Source organism: Triplophysa rosa, linkage group LG11, assembly GCF_024868665.1.
Source record: "Triplophysa rosa linkage group LG11, Trosa_1v2, whole genome shotgun sequence".
In the NCBI taxonomy this organism is placed as follows: domain Eukaryota; kingdom Metazoa; phylum Chordata; class Actinopteri; order Cypriniformes; family Nemacheilidae; genus Triplophysa; species Triplophysa rosa.
Window position 1 is genome coordinate 984,619 of NC_079900.1, and position 12,144 is coordinate 996,762.

Sequence of the window (12,144 nt, forward strand, 5' to 3'; positions counted from 1 at the left end):
CTCTGTAAAGCTGAACAACACAGCTTCTGTATTATAGAGAAATATTAAACAACAACATATATGCATGTTAAGAACACATTATGCACATTCAGTATAGTGTGGAATGGATAAATTAGCAGTCTTAAAGCATATGTCAAACAAACACACAGACAAAAACAACATTAAGAACTTGATTTTAATCACGCGGAACATTAACAACATCAACCTTAAATGCCAGGCTGAATCTGAAATTTCAGACCATCTAATGGCAAATTGCGGCAGATGTTTTCCTTCTCTAAACCACACTCCTTGACCCATTTTTTATATATCCATCCAAAACTGTTTCCTCCTTTTTTGTATATTCCCAGCAATCCTTTAACACTGTGCGTGTGCGGTGCTTGTCATCACTTCCCTGCAAATGAACCCAGTACATCATCGCTAGCTTCTTCCTTCACAAATCTAATGGCATCTCCCCCATTTCAACTCTGATGGCATCTAGAGGGGTTGATCTTATTGCTCCACAGCAGATTCTGATGCTCTAGATTGTATGTTATCCAATTTCTTCAGTTCTGATTTGCACCCATCTCCATATACTACACATCCATAATTTATGCTAGATCGTATCAAAGCTTGATATATCTGTAGCAGTGAACTTTTATTTGCTCCCCAATCATGCTTAGTTATTGATGTCATACAATTAAGTACACCCTTACATTAATTTTCAATTTTCTAAATATTTGACCTCCAATTTAATTTTTCATCAAAGATACCTAAATTATCACACTCTTTCTATTGGTTGACTATACAACTTCAATTTTGTTTGTTCCACTTTCTTTTTCCTTGTAAAAATCATATACTGGGTCTCTTGAACTGAGACTTTTAAAAGCGCTGTTATGTTAATTAAAAAGCAAATACACTTACACTGAAATATATCTTTTTCCTAGGGAGTTCAACCTGTCTTACTTGATGAGATATTCACGTCTGTCAGATTCCCAACTAGATGAAATTGTTCAGCATTTAGTTGGAGAAAATGACGAGATTGGGGCAAATGCCGTTCGGGCCAGGCTTGCAGCAGTAGGTGTTCGAGTGCAGCGAATGAGAGTGAGAGACAGTATGGTTAGAGTGAATCCCACTGGAGCTGCGCAGAGAGCGTTGGCCCAAAAACTGCACCGAAGAATTTACCGTGTTGCAGGTCCCAACTCGTTGTGGCATATTGATGGAAACCACAAACTGATCAGGTAAATGAGGATGACTGGATTCACAAGTCTCAAAAGTGAAAGCATTTCACTTACTAATCTGAAAAGTAATCGCACTATACTGTAAATCTTTTGGTGTAAAATAAAAAATGTAGTTATCAAAACTTGGATTTTTATCAATTTAAAGTATATACATTTGAGGTTATTTTGAAACATGTTTTACCGAAAGAAAGGGATTCAACATGTTGAAATAAATGTTGAGTCGCATGACAAAATTACTCAAGCATCCGTTTCGTCCAAAACATCTTTTCTCTATAATGATGTATATAATAGATTATACTCTTTTGTTATTCATCCAAAATCATACCCTTGTGTTGTTTCATGTTTTGGTTATGTAAGTGAAGTGAAGTGACCTATTAGTCAGATATGGTGACCCATACCCAAAATGTGACCTCAGCTTTTAACCCATCCAGAGAGTAGTGACCACACGCACAGCAAGTGGTGAACACACGTACACCCGGAGCAGTGGGCAGCTATCACTGCAGCGCCCGGGGAGCAAGTAGGGGTAAGGTGCCTTGCTCAAGGGCAAGTAACTCGTCGTTACCCGCCGGCCCTGGGAATCGAACCGGCAACCTTCTAGTCACGAGTACGACTCTCTAACCATTAGGCCACGACTGCCCCCAATCGTAAAGGTCTGCTATCGGAGACGAAGAAAGGACAGCTGGCAGGAGACAAAATGATAGTTGCGTTTATATGCTCACTCTCCTGCTTTAAGGTCCGTTCACATTATAACGATAACTATAAAAATCGTTCTTAATTCAAGAGAATAGCGGGGTTCACACCATAACGATAAAGATATGGAGAACGATATCGTTGGGGTCACGTTCAGGATGATTTTTTTCCAGCTGATGAACGATAAAACATACTGTCAGACAGTTTGTGATGGATAACGTTTCACTATTGGTGATCGCAACGCATGTTTTATGTCTGAATTAAAGACTGTAGTCGGAAAGCGGTGTGTTTACGGCGGGATATTATATGTAACGCAAGTCTAAGCAAGCTGGCAAAATATATGCTTTACGTCCTGGACATGAGCGTGCCTTCAGAGAGCATCCAGCCTTTGTTGTCATATTTTGGAGAAAAGACGTTCGGGAATGAAAACGAAAGCATCAGCAGCAGGTCATGTACATTCATTTTAGTGACTGAGAACACTACATCGTCTGCTGGTGTGGACGTAAATATAGTTATAGTTACAGTTATCGTTATAATGTGAACGGCCCTTTACTCTATATTTATGCATCCGATTCTCATGTCGCTTAGTCTCGTGCCGGTCATTTATACATGGATCTCACGGTGACAAACTCGTCAGTCTTGGTCACTGCCAGTGGAAAGAGACCAGACCAATTAGGTGGCTTCCCCCTGCAACTCATTGCTAAACATAACTTTTTTTTTAGTCTAGACCATGAAGACTTTATTAGAGTAATAATTATAACTAACCAGAGGTCATGACCACTCCACACAGATAAATAGACCAACCTTACCTTCTCTAATGGCAGCTTCTTTAACCTAAGATCTTTCCAGGCAACTTATATTAATTTGTTTGTAATATAAACTAGTACTCAATGCAATTTTGTTTCATTTCTAGGTGGAGAATAGTGATCCATGGGGGAATATGTGGCTTCAGCAGGCTGGTGGTGTTTTTGTGGGCCTCAGACAACAACAGAAGCAGCACAGTGTTTGAACAGTTTGTTCATTCCACTTCCAAGTATGGGGTGCCATCTAGAGTCAGATGTGGCCACGGAGGAGAGAACAATGATGTGTGCCTCTTCATGAACACTTACCGTGGATGGGAAAGAGGAAGTGCTATCCGTGGCAAAAGTGTCCACAACCAGCGAATAGAAAGACTGTGGGGTGATCTTTGGCGAGGTGTGACACATGTATATCACCAGCAGTTTTCCTTCCTTGAAAGTGAAAGAATCATCAACTGCTCCAATGAACTTCAGATGTGGGCACTTCATTATGTTTATCTGCCACAGATAAACCGGGATATTGAAGTGTTCGTAGATCAGTGGAACAACCATGGTTTACGAACTGTTGGCCACCAAACTCCGTACCAGCTATTTGTCCAAGGATATCTACAAAGACAAGCGCAACCCCTTACTGCCATGGCTGAGGTTTTTGAAACCAACACAGCTCCACAAGGTGCAGTCGCTTCAGTTCCTGTGCTGAACCGGCAGGAAGTAGTCAGTGTTCCTGTTAACCAATTCAGTCCGAGCCAAATACAAATGCAACAATTTCAAGAAGTAGACATTCTTGGTGGACCTATGAATGGTGAGGCCATAGATGCGCTCCAAACGGTAATTCGTATTTTACAAGAGTAAAATTCTGCCCAATAAGTTTTGCCCTGGGTCAAAACTGGACAAGTGCTTCAGCATTTCAAAGTTCTCCAATTCAGATTTTTTTACACAACACCCATCTAAATGTGAATGTATGACTATTGTGTTTGTGAATCAATACAGTATAAAAAGTATATTAGTTTTACATACTGCTAAAAGACGTGTGGAAATATTATTCAGTTAGAAGTATGATTTAATTACCAATATAATCAATAAGTGTTTTCTTTCATTAAATCATTAAGCTGTGTGCTTTTATCATGTGCTTGCTATTTTACTCAGTGGAAAATTACTGTGATAAAGACAGAGTGTGTGTGACAAGAACAGGAAAAGAGGGGGTGAAAACCACAAAGAGGAACAAACTCTGTGTGTACGTGCAGACACAGAACAGCTTGTTTTGACAAGTCTAACTAAATCAGCACACACACTCAAAGAGTCACACAGAGAAGGAATGTTATGAATTAATCCACTGCATATGTGTTAAGTATAATCATGAGTTTTGATGTGTTTTATTGAATCATAGGATTAAGAAACAACGCTGCATAATTAAAGCATTAGATGATTGAGTGTTTTTTACTGAAAGTATTTTGACATGTTGTCTTGCCACATGAAACTGTCTCTAGGGAACACTTCCTCAAACTAGCAACTGACTGCAGGGTGCAAAAGATGTGTTGCAAAAGATGTTGTTTTGCAGGAACTAACAAAGAAGGATGGAGTCGGATAAACGTGGTGCACGGTGATTGGTTGCTAAGGAGCAATACTCCCTAGAGACAAAGGAGGAGTCAGAAGATGAGAACGACGTCAAATACTGAATAAATATGTGTGTTTTTGAATAATCTGGGTTGTTGGCTTGTGGTGGAGAGAGGAGAACGTCTGACAACCCAGCGCTGTAAACCTTTTACATCTGATTAATAAAACTTCAGTTTAGAGTCTTGAAAAGTTTCTCTGCAAATTTTTGAACATGCAGGACTGCCTCTAAAGTCGATTTTGTAATATGTAAAATTATTTCCGATTAAAATATTTAAAATGCAGTCTTTCCTTTTTACATGTGTAGCCATAAAACATGAAATTTTCCCAAAACAAAGATTTTTACTTTTTTATATTCTTTCTTTACATTAATCAAGGAATCGCAAAAAAGCATCACAATTACAATAAAGCAGTCTAACTGTTACTAATATCGTCAATCAGTGTGTATATAAATATTTCTAGTTAAATCACCGGCATGTAGCCACCACAGTCTTGGAATGAATGAGTAAAATAGGCAATGCAGTGGATATGACAATCAGTCATTTGCAGCAGTATTTTCTTCCAGACTTTATTTGCACTTACATCCAATTTTTAACATAACATTTATTTAAAAGATTGTACATGGTTTATCATTTTTAAATGAAATTATTTCTGTTAAACAAAAAAAATTGAAAACTTATATGAATAGAATGTATGAGCGGCGGCAGGCAACCTCCAGGCATACAGTAATATATTTATATATCTAGGCCTACTGTGGTATACACGATAAAACCGCATAAAATAAAATTTGAGTGTAAATGGTCATATTTATTAAATAATTGCCACATTATTTGGGTAGTTAAAGGCCTTTGGAATATATGTAAATGTATATGCACTCTATGGCTTTAGCTATTACTCCCAAGATACTGAAATAATATCTGTTGAATCTATCATACCCTTCTAGGCAAAACCTTTCCATGAGGTTAATGCACCACCACTGGAGAATCAATGGCACCTCCTCCTAAAACACAATAAAAAATGTACACATACCAGTAGTTCAATGACATACTTGTGTGAAAATCCAGCTTGCCTCTGTGAATGTTAAGGGACATAATGTGCAGATGCTGAGAGCATACTGTGAAACACAAATAATACTGTAAGACTATGATTTTATTATCTAAAAGCTTTGATAAATTAAAACATTATTACCATCAACATGTAGACATCACAAGAATCCCCACTGGACTGAAAAGCAAAAGTCCACAGTTAGTTTTAAAAACAACTCCTATTTTTAAGTAAGGGATGATGTACAGGCAGCAGGTTGTTATAATAGAATAAACCCAGACAGTGTGATCAGGACCAGACGGGAAGTGGTCTTGTATCACACTGAAGGGTTTTATTTCGCGATAACAGCTGGTTGTCTGTACATTATACCACTTATTACAAGTTAGTTATTGAACATGAAATATTGATTTGATATATTTTGTTAGCTCATTATTAATGAATATAGACCTTCCGTGAAGAAAACCAGTTTCCTTTCAGTTTTTAAGGTAAGACACTATGTTCAAATGAGAGGAACAGGCAATTCGGTTTAATCATTTGTAAATGTAATGTCAAATGTTATTAAAAGACAATTATATTACATTTTTGTGTAATATTAAACTGTTCCTGTCAAAATGATTTGCAGCATCTGGGTTATGTGTTTTGTGTGCTTGTTATCTGGGAATATCAAACCTTGGAATGTCGCAACTGGCCAATCGGAATCAAGTATTCCAGAGCACAGTGTAATAAACATGTTTAGTTACATACATAAATTAGCTTGACACAATTCTGTCACGGTACGAGAGGAAGAACCCAAGCGCAGGCAGCAGCGGTGAAGGGGTTAACAAAAGTTTATTCAAAACAAAAAAAAAACACCCACAATGGGGGAAAACTATAACAACACACGGACTAGGGATATGGTAACAAAAGAATAATACAAAACAAAACACTTCCCAAGAGGGGGCAAAAAATAAACTAAATACAGGGATCGACACAACGTCTAACAAACACGGAATAGGCAAGGCAAGGCAAGGAGTACACGCAGGGTACACAGCAAACATGCAACCAGCAACGAACGAGCACAAGACAATAAACATGAGGGTATTATATAGGGATTCAAACAAAGGATAATTAACAAGGGACAAGTGTCGGGGATGAAACACTGAAGGGAAGCTAACGAGAGGGGCGGGGCCAAAGACGAGGCTGGAGTGAGCGCATATTGCGTCATGATAACAATAATATGTCTCCCTCCACACAAAACCTAAGGCTTTGCCATGACTCTGCCACAAGACCATGAAAGACATGACATGATGAGGAAGAGTCATGACATAATTCCATCATTTAAAACATACCTCAAGGTCTCTACCTGTTTTTTCGGTCCAGGATCCTGGGTCAATGAAGCTTGCAATGTGTCTGGTATTCCAAAGAGAACAAAATTACATAACGTATAACTAAATTATCAGTTGTGCAGCCTGAGAACTAGGCTCTTTGATGAACGAGGCTCTATACATACACTTGAAGCCTGAGAACGAGGCTCTATACAAACTTGGAACGAGGCTCTATACAAACTTGAAGCCTGAGAACGAGGCTCTATACAAACTTGGAACGAGGCTCTATACAAACTTGAAGCCCGAGAACGAGGCTCTATACAAACTTGAAGCCTGAGAACGAGGCTCTATACAAACTTGGAACGAGGCTCTATACAAACTTGAAGCCCGAGAACGAGGCTCTATACAAACTTGAAGCCTGAGAACAGGCTCTATCAACTTGTGAACGAGGCTCTATACAACACTTGAAGCCGAGAACGAGAACGGTCTATACAAACTTGGAACGAGGCTCTATACAAACTTGAAGCCTGAGAACGAGGCTCTATACAAACTTGGAACGAGGCTCTATAACAAACTTGAAGCCCGAGAACGAGGCTCTATACAAACTTGAAGCCTGAGAACGAGGCTCTATACAAACTTGAGAACGAGGCTCTATACAAACTTGAAGCCCGAGAACGAGGCTCTATACAAACCCTTTGGAATGAGGCTCTATAATACAAAGACGTCTCAAGGAAAGAGGCTCTATACAAACTTGAAGCTGAGAAGAGGCTATTCTGAAATGAAGAGCTTATAAACCTTGGAACGAGGTCTATACAAACTTGAAGCTCCGAGAACGAGGCTCTATACAAACTTGAAGCCTGAGAACGAGGCTCTATACAAACTTGGAACGAGGCTCTATACAAACTTGAAGCCTGAGAACGAGGCTCTATACAAACTTGGAACGAGGCTCTATACAAACTTGAAGCCCGAGAACGAGGCTCTATACAAACTTGAAGCCTGAGAACGAGGCTCTATACAAACTTGGAACGAGGCTCTATACAAACTTGAAGCCCGAGAACGAGNGCTCTATACATACACTTGAAGCCTGAGAACAGGCTCTTCTGAGAACGAGGCTCTATACATACACTTGAAGCCTGAGAACGAGGCTCTATACAAACTTGGAACGAGGCTCTATACAAACTTGAAGCCTGAGAACGAGGCTCTATACAAACTTGGAACGAGGCTCTATACAAACTTGAAGCCCGAGAACGAGGCTCTATACAAACTTGAAGCCTGAGAACGAGGCTCTTATACAAACTTGGAACGAGGCTCTATACAACACTTGAAGCCCGAGAACGAGGCTCTATACAAACTTGAAGCTGAGAACAGCTACACTTGAGCTGAAATGAGGCTCTATAGCAAACTGAACGAGGCTCTATACAAACTTGAAGCCTGAGACGAGGCTCACGAACTGACTTATAACAAACTTTGAGCAGACGAGGCTCTACAACTTGAAGCGAGGCTCTATACAAACTTGAAGCGATGAACGAGGCTCTATACAAACTTGAAGCCTGAGAACGAGCTCTATACAAACTTGGAACGAGGCTCTATACAAACTTGAAGCCTGAGAACGAGGCTCTATACAAACTTGGAACGAGGCTCTATACAAACTTGAAGCCCGAGAACGAGGCTCTATACAAACTTGAAGCCTGAGAACGAGGCTCTATACAAACTTGAACGAAGGCTCTATACAAACTTGAGCCCGAGAATGAGGCTCTATACAAACTTGAAGCCTGAGAACGAGGCTCTATACAAACGTCTGGAAACTAAAAGGAACGAGCTTACGTGTCATACATGAAGCAAGACTCTATACAGGAATGGCTCTTACAAAGAGAACGAGGCTCTATACAAACTTGAAGCCTGAGAACGAGGCTCTATACAAACTTGGAACGAGGCTCTATACAAACTTGAAGCCCGAGAACGAGGCTCTATACAAACGTGCAAGCCTGAGAACTAGGCTCTTGATGAACTGAAGCGTGTGAACGAGGCTCTATACAAACTTGAAGCCTGAGAACGAGGCTCCTTTTGGAAACTGTAACCAAATAATATGCCTGGAACAAGGCCAGTAAATTATCTTAAGTCTCAACCTAAATATGGTTCTGTAAGTCTTATCTCCAAAACCATCAGGGCGAAGAGAATCAAGAAAAAGTATCTCCCTCTTAGCTACCAACATAACCTGCAAAGGGTATTTTGTTAATATCAATGAAAATAGAACTCACTAACCCTATCTGTTGAATTTAAATATTAGGGCTAAAAATATTATAAAAAGAAACTTAACACAGAGCAGATAATGATCAGCTTCATCAGGCTGCCTGCTCCAAGCTGGAAATACTACGGCATCCATGGACCCCACATTTTCCTATTAGTATTGGAACAAAACAATATGCATGCACAAAAACATACTTCTGTGCCTGTTCCCAAAAGAGTTTCTTGGTTGATGAGTCTATGATAGCAAAAAAGAAAGAACATTTTAAGTGATTAAACATGCATGCATCAAAATAAATATTTTAAAAGATATAATAGTAATACAGTACAGCTTCTTCCACAATTTTAAGCAAACATTCCAATCTGAAATTAATTGCAGATGATTTACAGCAGAGGCGTATTAAGACCTCATGGTGCCCCTGGGCAACAGCCCCAGAGGTGCCCCCCCATCAACCCACACGCAAGAATCCACTCATTAAAGATTTATATATTAAAAGATTTTATAAGAATGAAACTCAGCAATTTACAATATACTATTTTACAAGAATTATACATTAACATGACACTTTTGTAGATATAACACAAAAACAACTCTTTTCCATTAAGTATTTTTAACAATTAGGCCTACTGTAGTTAAGGGGCACCTGCTTTCTGTTGTAATGTTACATTTCAGGTTTTGATGTATTTTAAAAAAATCACTAACATTTTTTTAACAGTGTAAATGTTGTGCGTGCCACAAAATGGGGGTACAGGGACACACACACACACACACTATAGTTTGCATGTATGTATTCACATTAGGGGGACAATGGAACAATGTACAGATTTTCAGGACATTGGGACTTTAATTCACCAAAGTGGCATTCACCAGATTACAATGTATAGCAAGGTTATTCATAAAAATAACATGAAACGTTATTGTTCTATTTTAACTGCTATACAGCTATTCAAACGCTCTATTTAAGCACAGTATGTGTAATTCTTCTTACTAAACGATCACATAAGTACTAAGATAAAAGTGTACTCCACTAAAAAGGACACATATGAATTGATTGCTATAGTGATGACACCGACCGTTCTTCACTTTCACTTTAAAACCCAGGTTTGGATCTTCAATAGTGGCCTTACCTCCACGTACTATTATTAGCATACATATCGGCACTATAACATCTTATTTCTGACGCATGCCATGTATATATACCTTTATTAATCAGTGCTAATCCCCGCATTTTTAGTCTCCGCTACAACAATGCGCTCTGCATCGTTCCCGCTTCCATCTGTTTGAAGATTAAAGTGTAGGCTACACGAAAGACGACTCGCCTAATAGCAGTCACTTGTGATTGGCTGAATGTTAATTCACTCAAATCTATGTAACTAACCAGATAACATGGGCGGGAATTTTGGGGAGGTGTGTCGAAAAAGTGCGGAGGACAGAACCATTTTTATCTGAAAGTGGGGGTATTCCCGCACATGGTGCCACGCCTATTTAGCGCAGATGCGTGACTTAAGTCTTAAAAAACAAGTGCTTATGTACATTTATAAAAAATATATATTTTGTATTGCGGGTTTATTTGGTGCCCCTAAAGTCTTGGTGCCCCTGGGCACTTGCCCAATTGCCCATATGGTTAATCCGCCTCTGATATATGTGTCTGTGCATTGTGTGGATTCTAAGATGACAATATCAGTTTTTTGTCCTAAAGAACACAACTTTGGTCAGATGAAATCTGCATCTCCATAAAGTTGGTCAGCAGCAGGAAGCATGAAGTGCTCTAAAACTTCCTGGTATACGGCTGCGTTGACCTTGGACCTCAGAAAACACAGTGGACCAACACCAGCAGATGACATGGCACCCCAAACCATCACTGACTGTGGAAACTTTACACTGGACCTCAAGCAACGTGGATTCTGTGCCTCTCCTCTCTTCCTCCAGACTCTGACGATTTCCAAAGGAAATGCAAAATTTACTTTCATCAGAGAACATAACTTTGGACCACTCAGCAGCAGTCCAGTCCTTTTTGTCTTTAGCCCAGGCGAGACGCTTCTGTCATGCTTCCTGCTGCTGACCAACTTTATGGAGATGCAGATTTCATTTTCCAACAGGACTTGGCACCTGCACACAGTGCCAAAGCTACCAGTACCTGGTTTAAGGACCATGGTATCCCTGTTCTTAATTGGCCAGCAAACTCGCCTGACCTTAACCCCATAGAAAATCTATGGGGTATTGTGAAGAGGAAGATGCGATATGCCAGACCCAACAATGCAGAAGAGCTGAAGGCCACTATCAGAGCAACCTGGCCTCTCATAACACCTGAGCAGTGCCACAGACTGATCGACTCCATGCCACGCCGCATTGCTGCAGTAATTCAGGCAAAAGGAGCCCCAACTAAGTATTGAGTGCTGTACATGCTCATACTTTTCATGTTCATACTTTTCAGTTGGCCAAGATTTCTAAAAATCCTTTCTTTGTATTGGTCTTAAGTAATATTCTAATTTTCTGAGATACTGAATTTGGGATTTTCATTAGTTGTCAGTTATAATCATCAAATTAAAAGAAATAAACATTTGAAATATATCAGCCTGTGTGTAATGAATGAATATAATATACAAGTTTCACTTTTTGAATGGAATTAGTGAAATAAATCAACTTTTGATGATATTCTAATTATATGACCAGCACCTGTAGTATCTCGGCGGAAGTAGTAGAACATCCGGGTATTTCTCGCCTACTGTTTTTTGCATACTGAAGTTTCGGACATACTATTCATGACTCATACTCATTTTCGCCTACTATATAGCATGGAAGTACTTGATTTCGGATTCAGCCTGTGATTCAACGAGAATGACATGAATGAAAACACAGCAGAGAGAGAGTGAGAGAGACTCTCAATCATTAAAGACTGACAACTCTGAGCAAAATACGTTGGCTGAAAATGTGCACATGACCAGTCACAGCGTTCGGCCAGAACGTTTTGATAGGGCGAACATTTTTTGGTCCCACGCCTTTCACAGACGATATATAATTATACAAATATTATTTGACCACTATACTTCTTGATTGCTATCAGGATGTCAAGAGATTTCCAACCAACATGACAAAAAATGTTTCTGGACAGGATCACCCACCCTGCCTTTAAATGCAGTTCAAATTTGAGAAATGTTGATGTCAGGTTTAATTGTTGCTGGGTAAAGTGGTGTTTCATTTTGAGCTTAGCCATCGATTGCCCTTCCCACATTCTA

At 39.4% G+C, this 12,144-nt stretch overlaps 1 protein-coding gene across 1 annotated transcript; it reads left to right on the plus strand.

Annotated features, from left to right (window-relative positions):
* The first annotated feature begins 24 nt into the window (after positions 1-24).
* On the plus strand, positions 25-3,658 carry LOC130561141 (uncharacterized). The gene is made up of 2 exons (XM_057345299.1): positions 25-1,217; positions 2,821-3,658. Exons 1-2 carry the CDS (start codon positions 946-948, stop codon positions 3,554-3,556), a joined length of 1,008 nt encoding a protein of 335 aa, XP_057201282.1. The 5' UTR covers positions 25-945; the 3' UTR covers positions 3,557-3,658.
* Positions 3,659-12,144: the final 8,486 nt, after the last annotated feature.